The sequence below is a fragment of the Sinocyclocheilus anshuiensis genome, unplaced genomic scaffold, assembly GCF_001515605.1.
Source record: "Sinocyclocheilus anshuiensis isolate Anshui unplaced genomic scaffold, SAMN03320099.WGS_v1.1 scaffold207, whole genome shotgun sequence".
NCBI lineage: Eukaryota > Metazoa > Chordata > Actinopteri > Cypriniformes > Cyprinidae > Sinocyclocheilus > Sinocyclocheilus anshuiensis.
In genome coordinates, this window is record NW_015551045.1 from 868,638 (window position 1) to 886,188 (window position 17,551).

The 17,551-nt window shown below is 35.0% G+C and overlaps 2 protein-coding genes across 4 annotated transcripts in view; both read right to left on the reverse strand.

The window, feature by feature from the left end:
* Positions 1-1,817: 1,817 nt before the first annotated feature.
* epor (erythropoietin receptor) lies at positions 1,818-8,278 on the reverse strand. The gene is given in 9 exon segments (XM_016451553.1): positions 1,818-2,036; positions 2,038-2,616; positions 3,532-3,619; positions 3,871-3,958; positions 5,774-5,930; positions 6,022-6,173; positions 6,784-6,953; positions 7,169-7,301; positions 8,041-8,278. Coding segments are annotated over 9 exon segments (1,605 nt in total). The 5' UTR covers positions 8,132-8,278; the 3' UTR covers positions 1,818-1,889.
* Positions 8,279-12,204: 3,926 nt separating this feature from the next.
* Positions 12,205-17,551, reverse strand: part of LOC107661661 (ras-related protein Rab-3D-like) — a 13,887-nt gene continuing 8,540 nt past the window's right edge. For all 3 annotated transcript variants that reach the window (XM_016451357.1, XM_016451358.1, XM_016451356.1), the window contains 3 exons: positions 14,649-14,767; positions 14,430-14,554; positions 12,205-13,330 (listed from right to left, as the gene is read on the reverse strand). In XM_016451357.1, coding sequence (XP_016306843.1) covers positions 13,146-13,330; positions 14,430-14,554; positions 14,649-14,767 — 429 coding nt within the window. In that variant the 3' untranslated portion in view covers positions 12,205-13,145. The remainder of the gene's footprint in view (positions 13,331-14,429; positions 14,555-14,648; positions 14,768-17,551) is intronic.

The window sequence follows — 17,551 nt, forward strand, 5'->3', positions numbered from 1 at the left end:
GAAGCACCTTCTCAAGCTCTGCTCAAGTATCTGCAAATGCTCCATAATTGTTTTCGTACACGTTTGTACAAAAAAAAAAGAAAAGTGCTACACAGTTTCTTAAATCTTGGAAGTTACGCGACACAAAAGAAAAGGTTATACAAAAGAAAGGAAGTCATTCATTTTCGAGTGAACTATCCCTTTAACACAGAGAACATTAAAAACGTGGAAATGAGAAGACTTTGCTGAAATGGGTGAGATCCCTTCTGTTTACACTACAAAATAAAAATCCTTTTCATTCTAGAACAAAATAGGAGCTTTATTGCTAATAGAAAAAAAGTGAAGGACAATTAGAAACTGATTAATTCATAAGTTTTCAATCTTATTACCAGTGCAGTTGTGAAATAAAACAACACTTAGTGATTGTGGTCAGAAATGGCATAATTTTCTTCTTTTTTTTTTTTTTTGCAAGTTTCCATACTAAAAATGGTATTACCGATTCATCTTGATTAACTCAGTTCACATATTCAACATATTTGGTTTAACCTTATGGATTACAGAATACAGAACACAGAAAGAAAGGCCGACAAACTAAAGTAAAACTGATGCTGGAGGTTTCTGTACAGTAATTTGAATGTACTGCATATTACAAACAAATGTACTTTATTAATACACATTCTTGCTCTTACTGTGAATGTCATCAGTGCACATTATTTAACAGAACTAAAAATATGTCTTTATAATATTTTATCAAAAGTAAAAATGACTTGAATGTTTTCAGTCAATGCCACCAAAGCTGGTTAAGTTTCGACTGTCAGGTGCTAGTGGTGTTTCAGGCAGGGTGTAGTCCTCCATAATCAACAGCAAACTCTTGTATGAAACGCCCACTGTTCTCGATCTAATCAAACGTCCCCACAACATTTTCATGTTGTGTTACAAAACTGATGAAACTATGAAAGTAATTGTTGCAAGTAGAAAGAGTTGCAAATGTCAATAATGTCATGGTGACTTTTGGTCTGTTCCAAATCAACCATACAAGCATTCCCAGAATGCACCAGAAGAAGTTTGGATGGGTGAATTATCTGACCTATAAAGAAGGTCTAATGAATGTTCAGTCTGACTTCCTCCTCTAGGCTTTAATGTTTTACAGATCTGAAAGATGTGCATTAACTTAAATGGCAATAACGGAGTAGAAAAATGCTATTTACATTAAAAAATATATATATGTACAATTTACAAGACAGATGCAGACTTGGGAAACCCAAAACAGAATGATATATGAACTGTCATCAGGCACTTTCCACAAAGAGGCCAAAAAACAAACAAAACAAAAATGGTGATAATTAAGCATATATATATATATATATATATAGTGCTGGAATGGGTAAGCTTGGTTTATAGATATCGATAAACTTCACAACAGTTTGAAATATATATATATTTCAAACCGTTGTGAAGGAAATTAACCCTATTTGTGGAAAAAGCCACCAATTAAAGTATTTAATTAAAAAGACAAAAAAATATGTAAAAAGAAAACTCCCCACTGGTATTTTAGTGGTATGCTGTACATAAATGTTTCATCAACAGCTGCCATGGTAATGCTATAATGTTAGCTTATTTTATCGGATGGAGTGTTTTTTCTTCTGAAAAATCCAGTGAGATCCTGATGTGAATTTGTAGTAGTTGTATCCAGAACACGTCCTGTACATTTTGGTTCCCTTTGACTTCTATTGTATGGATGAAGAAAAAAAAGGCAGTCAATGGCTACCAGCATCTGGTTACCAGCATTCTTCAAAATATATTTTATGTTCCACAGAAGAAAGAAAGTCATACAGGTTTGACGACATGAAGGTGAGCAAATGATGACAGAATAATCACTTTTGGGTGGACTATCCCTAAGTATTGCGGGTTTACCAAACGGGACCCATGCAGGACTCTGATCTGGATTGAGTGTGTTGACCGGAGAGTGGCCACTTGTGGAGAAAAATCTCGTTTTTGTAATCATTTGTGTACATCCTGTGTCTCCCGAGCTCTGCGATCCTGCTGGAGCTCATCGGGGCTGTAGTCCATGGAGACCCCCGAGTCTGTGACCGCCACGTAGGCGTATCCCGGCCCTTTGGGGGGCCACGTGTGGTTGGGATACTCGAAGCTGGATTGGGACGACAGTCTGCCCGAACCCAAGCTCTGCTGGAGGGAGCTGAGGTCGGAGTGCGAGGTGTTCAAGGACGTCGTTCCTGCAGTGGTGAAGAGCATCTGGAGCGGTAACGTCTCCTCGAAGACATCGTCCACCTGTCGCTCGTCGTCTCCTTGGGAGTTTTGATTGAGAGTGACGTAGGTGTCATGTGACTGCAGTAACAATGACTGGGAAAGAGATTCGGGGTTTTCTTGAAGCGCCCTCAGTTGCTCCACGAGACAGTAAGCTTCAGGAGGTTCTCTCCATCTGTCCGTTAACCCCGAGTCCGAACGCTCGCTCTCCTTCTCCTCGTCCTCCTCCACAGCTTGCCTCTCCTCTCTCTGGGACGTGCCGTGGCTGGTCAGGGAAACCTCAGACAAAACCTCCAGTGGTGAAGGAAGCTCCTCTGTGTACACATGGACTGATCTGCCCCACATACTGCCATTATTTTGGCTCATCCACTCCTGAGGGTAGAGGAAACAGTTAATTACTAAACATCTAGCACTAGTAATGATCAGTGGTTTTTCAGTTCCAATCAGCTTTCCTACCCATACACACAGCTGTTGACGTCAAATATTGTCCTTCATTGACTAAAAATTTATTATTTAATAATAAACAATAATCTGTTGTATTTAAGAGGTCAGATCCTGGCTCATGTTATTATAGACTGATATCAACCAGGACATTTAATAAGCCATTTTTTGGCTATTTTGAAATTAGCGACATTGGCTTGTAACTATGTTCACTGTAAAAACAGTAATATAGTGAAATATTATTGAAATTCAAAATAACTCTTTTTCTGTTCTAAAATGTGATTTATTCCAGTGATGTAAAGCTGAATTTTCAGCATAATTACTCCAGTCTTCAGTGTCACATGATCCTTCAGAAATCAGTCTAATATGCCAATTAGGTCAAGAAACATTTATTTATTCATTTATTATTATCAATGCTGAAAACAGTTGTGCTGCTTTATATTTTTTCTGTGGAAACCGTAATACTTTTTTTCAGGATTCTTTGATGAATAGAACGTTCAAAAGAACAGCATTTATTTGAAATAGAAATCTTCTGTAACATTATAAATGTTTTTGCTGTCACTTTTGATCAATTTAATACATCCTTGCTGAATAAAAGTATTAATTTCTTTAAAAAAAAAAAAATTTTTATTCAACAGTCATCATTTTGGTTAAATTAAACATAAATGCGCCTACCTATATTGACATTCTTTTTTTAAAAATGAATAAATTACCTTAAAATCCCCATTATTTGGCTATTTTGATATTATTGACATTGGCTAGTAACTATGTTGTTCACTGTAAATATTATTGAAATTCAAAATAACTCTATATTGACATTCTTTAAAAAAAAAATGAATGAATTACCTTAAAATCTCCTTTGTAGATGGTAAAAAGACCTGGAAACTTGTGCTCTGGTGTCGGGATGTCAGGCCAGAGTTTCTTAAGAAGAAATCTGTAAAGTGCACAGAAACTGTTAAATTTTTCAATAATTTAATTCTTGAAATATACATTTTCCATAGCTACATCACGTGAAATTGTTTCAGTAGCCTACATGTTTCTCTGTCCAGCCATACATTCACAACAAACCTTAATCAGCCTTTACTGAACTATGATTCGATAACAAAAGTGTCCCTCATGATAGTATATATACATTTGTCCTCATTTAGATAGCTAGTAAAGATGCGTGTGCTCGTGAAAACTGACTTGTGGTGGGACATAATCACAGTCATAGACAGCAGGCAGAGGATCAGTCCGATGAAAAGGACCAGTAGCATAATCAGCGGATCCATGTCTGGTAGAAAAAGAGAAACACAAATGATTGGTCGATTGAGACGGCCAATCAAATCAAAGTAGGCGGGGTTCACTGTTGACAGAAGTACAGCGCAAATTCCAGTGCGTTAAAGATATAGTTCTGCATGTCGTTCCAATCCCGTAAGACCTTCGTTCATCTTCAGAACACAAATTAAGATATTTTTGATGAAATCTGAGAGCTTTCTGACCCTCCATATACAGCAACTGCATGTTCAAGGGCCAGAAAGGTAGTAAGGACATTGTTAAAATAGTCCATGTGACATCAGAGGATCAACCGTAATGTTATGAAGATTTTTGTGTGCAAAGAAAACAAAAATAGCGACTTTATTCAACAATTTCTTCTCTCCCGTGACAGACTTCGCCGCGTGTTCACGAGAGTTCCACGACGCACGCATTCTGATGTTCTGACGTAGAACCCGGATGCGCTGCACCTTGTTTACAAGCAGAGGAAGACGCACGCTGTACATAAAACAGTCTTCGGAAACATGTCTGAAGATTTCAACAGAGAGGATGACTTTCAAGTTTTTGCCCAGCATTACTTATTTGAACCAGAATATACAGATGATGAACTAAGAGAGATGGACGTTCTACGTCAGAACGCCGGCTCCTGCGTCAGCAGCATCACACGCATGCGTTGTAGTACTCTTGTGAACGCGCATTGAAGACTGACACGGAAGAGAAGAAATTGATGAAGTTATTTTTGTTTTCTTTGCACACAAAAAGTATTCTCGTAGCTTCATAAAATTAAGGTTGAACCACTGATGTCACATGGACTATTTTAATGATGTCCTTACTGCCTTTCTGTGCCTTGAATGTGGTAGTTGCATTGCTGCCTATGCAGGGTCAGAAAGCTCTCAGATTTCATCAAAAATATCTTAATTTGTGCTCCGCCTCAATGTTCAAGACATGTTTATGAAATCTTAGCAAATCTCAATTGCTTGTTTTTTTTTTTTTATTTCACCGCAAAATGTGAATATATTATCACCCAGCTTTTCATATAAAGTTGGATATACAAGTAGGGCGATATAACCCTAGTAAAACAATTAATAAACTAAAATGGATTTGAAATACATTTATTTCATTCTAAGTATACGATAAAAACATTTATATATTTATGTACTTAAATACCCTGCAATTGTACTTTTGGTGTAATAAACTGATATACTTAAAATCTGCTAAATTGGAACAACTAATTTTGTACTTAACGTACTTTAATTGAGTGGAAGTAGTGCTGAAGTCCAACTAAAGATATACTGAAGTATATTTGATTGTGCTAAAGTGGAACTATTGCAAGTATACTTTAGGTACACTTTAAATATATTACATATTAAGACCGATATTATTCAAAGATCATTCAATCCTCATCAATAGTCCTCAATCAATAATCCTCATCACATTTTAGACTTAATATAAAAAAATTTGCATTGTGCACAAGTACTCCAAATAAAGGTTAATTATAATTTTTATATCAGTAAGTCTTGAGCAATATGTCAGTAAATACGTATGGTAATAGATTTGAACTATACTTAGTATGAAATAAATGTATTTTAATTATATTACTAGGGAATGTATACTATAAAGCACATCAAAACTGCTTGATCGATTGCAAAATGTAAACTATATTCTGCTAAAAGCGATTATATGGCATGAAGTATAAACATTAACATCATGAATTTCTGTAATGCTGCGTTGAAACAATGTGTATTGTGAAAAGCGCTATACACAAACTTTTTTGCTTGATTTAAAATGTTTCATACATTGATTGTACTTTCAAGAAGCATTAAAAAGCATGTACCGCTGGGCTGTGTGACTCCAAGCACAGGCTCAGTCCAAGCACTCCAGTAGCCTTTGTAGGCAACACCATCGGGTTTGACACGGACCCACACCTTGTATCTGGTGTCGGGCTGTAAGCCAAGCAAAGAAAGCATCGTGCTGACCTTTATGACCTCCACCTTCAAAAGATAATTCACCGGTGAGTTTGAACAAGAAGTAAAACACAACAGCTCATTCAAGTAGCGCTAACGGTCTCATGAAGTGCAATACCTTGCCCATGTTACTTCCCTCCACTGCATATCTGACCTCATATATCATACTGTCATCAATGTATTTGAGTAGAGGAGGCAGCCAGCTCACGTTCAACTGCCCTTCCTTCTCTGAACTCATGACCGTGAGGTTTCTGGGAGAATCTAGAAACACTGTGAGAGGAAAAGCATTGTAAAACATCTCACATAGAACTGCCAGAAGAGTGCTGGGTAGATTACTTACAAATTGTAGTCCATTACTAATTACAAATTACATGACAGATATTGTAGTTGGTAATGTAACTTGTAGTTGGTAACGTAATCTATTACATTACACACTTTAGGTAATCTAGTCAGATTACTTTCGGATTACTTTTGACCGAACTCGTTTATCCCATATATTTGACTTTGTTTTGCACCACGTAGATACAAATACAAAGAGATAGATAGATAAATAAATAAAAACACTTACTAAAAGGATATATTTACCTGCATGTCAATGAACAAATAAATGCAAAAGATAACAAATGAGTAAGGGAATTAATAATTTATCGTGCAAATAATATGTAATCGTGTAATCCATAAAAAGTAACTGTATCCTGATTATGAGCATTTTAAAACATAATATAATGTAATTACAAGTACTTCATTTTTGGAATCTGATTACATAATTCAGATTGCATATAATCAGTTACTACCCAGCACTGCGTCTGCGTGCTGCTTAGTGAGGATTTCACTGCCCTTTTCCTCACTTATTACTTTTGTAACGCGTTAAAAGATTTACAGAAATTCTCAGCGTTAAGGCTACGACTGTAGAGCATCCGGCCATCACGGAAAACCTGCACATCAAGAGGCGTGAAGAATGGGGTTTTGGGCAGTTTGCAGTAGAAGACGGTTTTGTTACTGGCCAGTAAGGACAGAGATGAAACCACACAAGCCATCTTGTTCTTATTCCTGAAGACATGTGAAAATAAGGAATTACGTTGATTGACATTTTCACAGGACAATTGAACTAAAATGCCGTGAATAATATTTTATGCTGTCTTTAAAGAGACAGTATACTTTTTATATCAGTTTCTAAGCATAATTTTCGACAACCAAAAAACAAAATACATTTGAAAAAAGATTCATCTTTGCTTTCAGCCTCAAAGCACTAATCAATCACTTACTCGTATGAATATGTGAAGGTATACTGATCATGTAAATTATTCCTCTCTTCCTCCTCTTCCCAAAAGCAAGTGAGATCCTTCACCTCCACAAAACATTTAATATCCTCTGTTTCGTCTCGCAGTAACTGGGCCACTGAATAATCATATCACATTATGTTGCAAGCATTATTCAAAGACAATTTTGTAATAAGCACAAGTACACAAAGCACAGGTCAACATAAATATAAAATCTTTAAAATGTATTAATTACATATTATGTAGGATAATATACATTTAAGAAGTTGCATATTTTATGACTTTCTTTATTTTGTTTGTTGGTGCTCAGTTATTATTAGTGCTCAAATATTAATAATGGTTCTTATTATCAATGTTGAAAAGTTTTTGCTGCTTAAAGGGATAGTTCACCTTCAGCTGCTGGTCTTCATTGACTTCCATAGTATGGGGAAAAAAAACACTATGCAAGTCAATGGGGAAGGTGAGCTATCCCTTTAATACTTTTTTTTCGGTAAACCACATGAATGAAGTAGAAATATCTTTTGTTTGTGACCTTATAAATATTTTCAACATTGATAATTATCAGAAATGTTCTTGAATCACAAATCAGCATATTAGAATAATTTCTGAAGGATCACGTGGCACTGAAAAATATACCCCAGCGACTTAAGACTGGTTTTGTGCTCCAAGGTCACATATATTGCAGCCTTGGTGAGCATCAGAGACGGTATTTTGATTAAAAAAGGTATATTGTATATACTGTTTTTAATTATACCTCCACATTTTTTGTTTTAAATCTAGAAAGTCAGGAAACATGCATGTAACTTCATAATGAAAACAATTAAAAGACATCTGAAAGAAAGAGTCGCTTTTCTTACCTTTACTTTCAAAATGCTGTCCTCCTATAGTGATGAAAGCAAGACACAACATAAAAACAATTTTCAATCTGTCACTCCTCATTTTTGTCATCCATTTACATTACAAATGCATCACTGTTCTGCGTAACAGTCCCAAAAGGTCTCTCCTCCTTTCCAGGTGGGTTTTTCGACCAAAGAATTGTTTTGCGGACACCATGGACAGTTACGTGCATCTCATCCGATAAGCTGATAGTGTGTTCAGACAGTGTGTTTACTCTTTGGAGGTGGAGCGGCAAAAAGTGTTGTTTACTGGGAGGAGCCTGAGAGGAGCCTGAGAAATTACTGAAAGAGTTGTTACCTGTAGCAGAAGAACCGCTTCTCAATATTATTAACTCGTCGTTGTCTTTAGGTCACGTCCCAAAACCATTCAAGCTGGCGGTTATTAAGCCTCTTATTAAGAAACCACAACTAGATCCTAGTGAACTGGCAAATTACAGACCCATCTCAAGTTTACTATTGTCATTTTGCATTATTGACACACTATTTTCCTAATTAATGCTGTTCAGTTGCTTTGACACAATCTGTATTGTTAAAAGCGCTATATAAATAAAGGTGACTTGACTTGACTTGACTTGAGAGAGAACATGCAGTCGTGACTGTTTGAAGTACTCAGTCTTCACTCTTAACATCATTACATGCAGCCCGACCTTGAGGCTTGAATAGGAAATAATATGATTTTTAATGGGTCTAAAACACTGATGCATGTTCATTATGTGAAGTGCAGTCAACAGGTGCTCAGTTGTAAGAGTTTTTAGTGTGCAAACTGCACTGGTGTTGTTCGGCACACAGTAACCGGTTCTTTTTATCATGGCCTGACACTCTTGTTTTTTTATGCTAAACCTGCGTTATCAGCACAGCGCTGAGCTCCTCTTACGCACAGATAAGCGCAAGCATTGCGACCCGATCCAGTCAGCCTGCAGCTCACTGTCCATTATCACTATGACAGCACTCAATGCTGTACCGTTTTCACTGTACCGTTATTTCAACCCGGGACACATTGTTAAGATGGGAAATGTGACACGCGATTAGGCCCACAGGTGGTTTTAATCATACATAGACTTTGTCTTTTTAGTAAAGAATTAATTTCATGTGCATTGAACAGAAATGATCCGATGTTGCTCCTTTAATGTACTCAAAACCAATTTAGACCTCTTCATTAAATGGTCTTCAAAAATACAATGAAAAGAATTGGTGTAAAAATTATTTTCACCCAGAAATTGCTAGTAAATTGCACAAATAATTACAAAGACACATGAATGAAATTTTGAAGTAGAAAAACTGAATTCGACATAGTCCAATAATCCTAGTGTTAGATGAATTCTTTGGAAGTTTATCTTATGTTATTTATCCCTATCATCAATCCATTCCATTCCATTGCCGCGCAGACCTATGAGAATGAATGAGCAGAGAGTTGGTGCACTACTAAAGCATTCTCAACTTTATTCAGGAAGTCATATTTTTACAAACAACATCAGCCTGGATGTCTGACACCCATTCAAAGTTTTCAGGAGTTATATGATACCTTATATGGATAGGAAAGAAATATATTTGTTGATTGTAAGGTGTAAAATGTGCATTTGCATTTGTCTAGCTGTCTAGGGGTGGTTTCAGTTTCTCACCCGAAATAGCATTAGCACAGTGTGTATGTGTAAAAGAGGAAGTTCATGAAGTGCATTTGCTTGAGAGACAAATGGACAGAGAGTGAAGCCTTGAATTAATGTTAACAATGGCCACTTTGAGTCATTTATGATTCATGGCTTCACTCTGGAGATATGCTGAGGCTGTTTTTAAGGGGACAGACCCCTGTAATATTAGCAAGCTTATTAAAGATATGAGCAAATAATTTATCAAACCATCAATACATCATAAATTTAGCTTTATTGGAATTTCTCATCATTTTCATAACACATGGCCATACAAGCAGAATAATAATGATGACCCATATATAACGACTCCTACTGTGATGGCTAAATGTTCCGATTTCAGTTCATCAGTGATTTCTCTGGCCTTTAATTCTCTAATTAGTCTCTCGTCAATTAATCCTCCATCCTTGTCATTGTGTGGAATAAATGTGCAACATATGGAAGGCGGATGGAGCCAAAAGTTCTGAAATTTGACCGTCAACACATGTTGTTTGTCTGCGTTAACGTGGCAATTTTGAACGGGTTTCTTTCGTACGTGTAGACATAGAAAATAGAAATAGTTTATTGCAGCATCGCTTTACTGATATTTACTATGCTAGAGTAAATTAATTAATGTTACAATGTAAATTAAAGGGGTCATATGATGCTATTTTAAAGATCATTATTTTGTGTATTTGGTGTAACAGAATATGTTGACATAAATAAATCTTAACCAATGATTCCTAATTGCATTTACTTCCGGAAGGCCAAATAAAGTGCTTTTACTTTCGCACTGATACACAGCGTCTCCCTGACATGGCTGCATCAACACAACTGCTGTTCCTGAAACCACGCCTTCTTTCTTTGCGTGCACATTTGGGCGGCATTATGCTAATATTTCCACATAGTGATGTAGATATGTGGGGCGTGTTAGAACGAGCCGTTTTAGGTAGGCGTGGCTGACTCTTAACTTTTATAAAGAATATCTCTTTGGATTTGAGACTTTAGTCTTTGCAACTTTACAGATCTTCTTTATGCACCAAGAGCTTGTAACACTCCAAAGAGAAAGGAAAACTTGAAATCGCATCATATGACCCCTTTAAGACTTTTCTACCTGAGAAAGAACATTGAACTAAACAACTAAAAATGCTTATACGCTTGACATCACACACAAAGCACTGATGCATTACCCCTCATGAACAAACATCTGATATTTGCATACAAGCAGTGTCCCATTATGACATCCTTCACGAATAAACATGATGTCTAATGTTTGCATAAGTATATACCAACGTACCATCACATCACATATGCTAATTTCGTTTCAAATACAGCAATTTAATTGGCTGCTGTGCGTGTTGCCACATTAACATGGACGAACGGTGCGTGTTGACATGGTCAAATTTCACATGTTCCGTTTAAAGGATTTCGGCCCCATCCACCTTCCATAAGAAATGAACGTGCAAACCCTTACTTCACTGGCCTCCATGTTTAGATACTGTTGACCCAAAAAAAAAAAAAAAAACGGTGACACTCAGGTCATTGGTGCATGTATTTCCTTCATTTCCTCTGGCTCTTGTGGTTGTGGGTTAGTGGTGTGTAACAGGAAAATGAAATTCAGGAAGCCCCCTTTCTTATAGTTTTCTGGGTACGCAGATAAAAGCAGAGGAGTTGGCAGAGATACAGGTATAAAGTCATAAATTACAGATGCTATCAACTCCAGCAAGTGCACAAAGTCACTTTCCTTTTTGTGCAAAGAAAACTAGAGCCTTCCGACTTCCTCAAGTGGAGCATCAACTGCAGTGATGCCATAGAAAAACCATTTTTGGTTCCCCAAAGAACCTTTCAGTGAACAGTTCTTAAGAGAACCATTTTTATTAGTGTTAAGAACATTTTAATAATCTAAAGAATCTTTTGTGGAATAGAAAGATTCCATGGATGTTAAAGGTTCTTCAAGGAACCAACAATGCCAATAAAGGACTTTTACTTTTAAGAGTGAAGGAGAGATTCAAGCCATATATAGAGACCAGAAAATTAAAGGCCAGCAACCTACAGCCTAGCAAACACCCAGCAATGCCCTAGTAACCATGCAATGCTAAAAAGCATTCCTGGGACTCAAAAATTAAGAGCGCGCAACACACAGTCATGGATACGAACTGATAAAAATATATGCATTCAATTCAATGTAAGTCAATGTTGATGCATAAATGTGTAAATGCATGCACTGTAAAAACAACAAAGTGTTCGTGCTGCCTTAAAATTGTAAAATGTGAAGTGTATATGAGTTCTAACTGCATAGCTAACTGCAACAATCATTTTTTCAATGTTATAACCATTCAGAACCTCTCACTAACTCCTTAGTTATGCAACAGGCAAGCAAACATTTTTTTTTTTAAATGCAATGTTATCAGTCTTGAATGAATACAATCAGTGCCTTTTAATGAATATGAAATAAAAACAACAAGCAGATAAGCACAAATGTTTGGTATAAACGGACAGGAAATGGAGAAAGCGACATAAAACAAAAGGAAACTAATCAACAATCTTACAGATCAACTTGTGTTGCACATTATGACAGAGTGTGTGTATATATATATATATATATATATATATATATAGAGGGGTCTTTAATAATGCATATATTGCACGGGAGGGTTTTATAAAGACATCTAAGTAAGTTTAACCTGTCACTGGTTCACAGAAAAGTGACATGGCTTGATATCATCCGACAGGATGAGAACAGGCGGGAAAAAGCTTCAGCAAGGCCACTATCTGTCTACTCTGAAGAAACACTGGACATAACGGACAGCCAGGAGAGTGCGCAAAAACAGAGATAGAGAAGACAAGAGAGTGTTCTAGATGGCCAAAACTCGTTTCTGCTGTGTCCACTGTACTGCTGCTGAATGAATCTCACAAAACTGATCAAGAGTTTTGTGAGATTCACTGATCATGATTGCACATATCAGAATAGCACAGTGCATTTATCTCCATAATAGTGCCGAATGAGCTGTTAGGACTGTAATTTAAAGCAGATGGACACCCAGATAGACAAGACAGAAGCTACCTGCTCAGGGCTGTGGGTGTTACAGTATCTGATGAGATAGAGAACATGTGCTAAAACCACAAAGATCCATCCAAACGTGGCCTTTTTGAGGGAAAGACAGAGAAAAGCTGGAGAACGGGGTGAGAGCGTGAGCAATGGGTGTGGATGGACCTTTAAAACGCACATACACGCGTGAATACGTACGGGGAGACACGCAGATCACTAGCGCAGTCAGATTTCAATCCACGCCATCCTATCTCGACTATCCACATCAACAAACAACACTGAGTGCGTTTAGCAGATGCTATTTGGGTTAAAAGAAGGAAAGCAAAGATTATCCCAAGTAGCAGTGAATAGGTGAAGAGAAGTTCTCTACGTGATAAAGACGGAGAGAGTGTGTTTTAGCAGGCACAGCCGGCGTGTCCCTCAGAGGAAGTGTCCTGCGGACTGGAGTCTTTGTGGTTGGACACTGGACCATCTCCGTCCATACTTTCATTCATCTTCTCACATATCACGTCCACCAGACACTCAAAAACCTGCTTCACGTTGATGTTGTCTTTGGCGCTGGCCTCAAAAAACTGGAAACCTGAGGAAACCAGAAAAAAGCAAAGCCAGGGTTATTATAGTTAACAGAAACCAAAATTAAAACAAAAATATTTTTGTTAAATAAAATAAACTTTTTATTTCAGCTAGTTGCCGAGGAAAAATTTCCTCAATTTAATTTTGTTTATCTTGATGTACAAAAATAGCTAAAACTGAAAAAAACCCCGATATTAATTATTATTATTAAATGTAATGATATTTAATATTTGTATGATGTATAGCATGATATATACAAAGATCCATGTATGATATGTTTAACTTTAAAACTCATTTACATACAATTTTACAATCAAAATTACACATTTAATTTATTTATATATGAAATATATTTATTTACATATATTTATAAATATTTAACTTATTTATAATCTACTCTTATTTATAAATAATTTAATTAATAATAATATATTTTACTTATAGATTAAGGAAATTATTGAGGTGTGGGGAGGTAAATAAATAAAATAGATTGTTTATAAATATTTAACAATAATTTATATTGCATTTTAGAACATGTGAATCAGTTATAAAACATTTTTTTATTTTATTTTATTTATCTTATTTTGTTTATATTTATATGCACAGCATTTTAATTATTATAAATTATTAAAAAACATTTTATATTACAATATACATTAATATATAAATTTATGACTGAATTTGTAAAATATATATATATACTATGACTTATAAAATAATGTATACATACATATATTATTTTATTTATTTTGGTAGATATTTTATCATCATTTGCATAAGGGTTATTAACAAGTTTTTTTTCTTTGAGGATTTAAAAACAAAATATGTTAAATAACTAAATAAATAAATGGGGACCAATTTTGTGGAAATATTCCCTGGTAACCAAGTAAAATTTTCTACTACATATACTTATTTTTAAACAGATACAGATGTAGATATAGAAATAGATGTAGTAATGGACTTCTGCAACTGTGGCATGGCAGTTAGTGCACATTGAGAATCAGATGGATAATGAGTTTGAATCTTGTGATTGTTCCTCTTCCAAGTCATCAAAATAAGCAATCAGCAAAAAGGCTAAAAATAAGTTGTAATGTGCATCTTCTCACCGAGTTCATGAGCCAATCTCTGACTGTCCTCTGTCGGAATGAGTCTGTCATCTTCCAGGTCACACTTGTTGCCCACCAGTATCACCTGTGCGTTGTCCCAGGAGTATGTCTTTATCTGAGTGGCCCTAAGAGCCAAACATACAGGACGTGAACATTAAACACTCTTAATACACACATAATGTACAGATGCATGCGTGTGTGTGCATGTGTGTCACTCACCAGTCCTGAACGGCGTTGAACGAGTCCTGGTTTGTGATGTCGTAGATTAGCAGGAAGCCCATGGCTCCTCTGTAATACGCTGTAGTGATGGTTCTATAGCGCTCCTGTCCGGCTGTGTCCTGAACAACATAATCATTACAGTAATACTTATTATATGCATGGATTCAACATCCTGGGTTGTGAGGCTGATGATGAGATAAATGGTCTTCATTTCCTATATTGACCAGTAGATGGCAGACAAGAGTTGTTGTTTTTTTTTCAAAGAAACACTACTATATTTTTTAAATGTCAAATCTGAAAAGCCTGTGTTATATGATGATTATCCATTTAACATATTTTGTTTTTAAATCCTCAGAGAAAAAAACGTGTTAATGACCCTTATGCAAATGATGATAAAATAACTACCAAAATAAATAAATAAATAAAATAATATATGTATGAATACATTATTTTATAAGTCATAGTATATATATTTTTAACAAATTCAGTCATAAACGTATATATTAATGTATATTGTAATATAAAATGTTTTCAATAATTTATAATAATTAAAATGTTGTGTATATAAATAAAAACTAAATAAGATAAATAAAATAAAAACATTTTTATAACCGATTCATATTTTCTAAATGCAATATAAATATTTATAAACAATCTAGCATCAATTATATTTTTAAATGTAACTTAATTTAATATGATATTTTCTATTTATATGATGCATAGCATATATACAAAATCCATGTATATTTAATTTTACGGACAAAATTACATATTTATTTACATTTCTATGTAATATATTTAATTAAAATAAATATATAAATAATATAATATAAAATTAAATAACATAAAATTGTTGAATTTTATATTTATAAAGATAAAAATAATACACATTTATGATATGTGAATAATATATAATATTATTATTATGTGAAGTATGTATATTAATGTATATGTGTGTGTGTGTGTGTATACACACACACACACACACACACACACTATATAAACAAATTTCAAATTATTTTCAAATTTTAATTTGTGTTTTCTATCTATCTATCTATCTATCTATATACACTGTATCTATCTATCTATGCAAATAAAAAAAATACAAATAATGGAATTAAAAATCATCATAGTCATATGGACTATTGGCCTGGGTTGGCACAGCAACTATGCACCGTCGCTTAGAAACCTGCTGGCCAAACTTATTTGCATGAAGAGCCATCCCATCATCAGAGAGGGAGGAGAGAACGTGTTGCCTAGGCAACCAGTGGGTCACACAGGTTTACACATGATCCATTAATGCTTGGCAAGAGTGACAAACAGCAGAAACGAGCTCCAGTCAACAGCCAGATGGACAAAAAACTGTGAGACTTATCAGAATACAGAGTGGTGAAATAAACAATAAACGTGCCCTGCATGAATATGTATTTAGATCAATAATTATGCAAGCACAATTACTATTCTCTTGTTTAGAATTATTTATAAAGACCAAAGTGCAAAGAGACAAGAAAAAGAAAATCTGTGCAAAACAAATGCAATGATTTTCTATTCGGCTAACGTATGCTTTATGAATCATAAGCATGAATCACAGTCCACTATGTCACTATAATATCCCCTTTTAGGATTTGCACCCACAACCTCAACGATCTTCAACCACTAGCCTATTTCTATTTCTAAATTATGCATAAGAAACATTTCTTCAATTAGAGTGAGCTACAAAAATGCATTGCAACCTTTTTATCTATCAAAAGTGTTTCGGTGCATCTGCAGAACTCTTTCTAACTCAGGGTCTTGTTGGACAGACAGTCAACAGCCGACAGATGCAGAGGTTCAGTGTGGCCAGCAGGCTCAAACTAACACACACACAAGCCTTTCTGTTACTGGATCAGAGCCAAAGCACACATTAAGACGAAACACACTGAATGCCATCCAGCTCACATTAATCTCTAAACTAAAACACACTGTAAAAACTACTTCAAAATGTCATGCTTAATTCAATGTGTTACTTGCCACTACTTTCTTTATGAAATTTACAAGCAATTTCTGAGTGAAAATTGTCCCCCCAGTTAAGACTAATATAACATTCACAATAGCATTCTACACTCTAAAAAATCCTGGGTTAAATATAACCCAGCGCTGGGTTAAAAAGGGACAAACCCACTTGCTATTTCTGCAATATATAGTATGTATGTGCAGTATGCAAACGTTTTGCATGCATAAAATACCTGATGAACTACAGTATACAGCATAGCACTGCATGAAATACTGCATCCCACAATGCATTGACTTGACCTTCATGTCCAGTATTTATGACGAATTAACTAGAAGTGATATCAGCCACATTCTCCTTCTCTTATGATTGAACAGCCAATGTTTTAACACAGGTTTATGACGTTGTAACACAGAATTGGATTAAAATGCAAAATAATAGTTTATGTATGTTATATTTTATGTATTTTTTTGTATGTTATATTCTCTTCTAATCTTGCTCCTTTGGAAAGCACTCTGGTCAGCCTAGTGGCTGTTGTAAATGTGCTATATAAATCAAATGAACTTGAACTTTTTATGTTTGCAAAATTATGACAATTGCTGAATTAAACATCATCAGGGTTATTATGGTTACCTAAAACTAAAACCATAAAACAATTTTGTTACTTGAAATCAAATAAATTTCAACTAGATTTATATATATATATATAAAAACATATTTTACTTCAGTGTATTGAAATAAAACTAAACTTAGGCTATTTTAAAAACATACTGTATTTCATTTAGTGTATCTTGATGCACTAAAACTGAAATAAAAATTAATGAAAACTATACAGACATTAAAAAACAAACTAATAGAAATGACAAAAACACAAACAAAATTACTAAAACTTAGTAAAAAAAAATAAATAAAT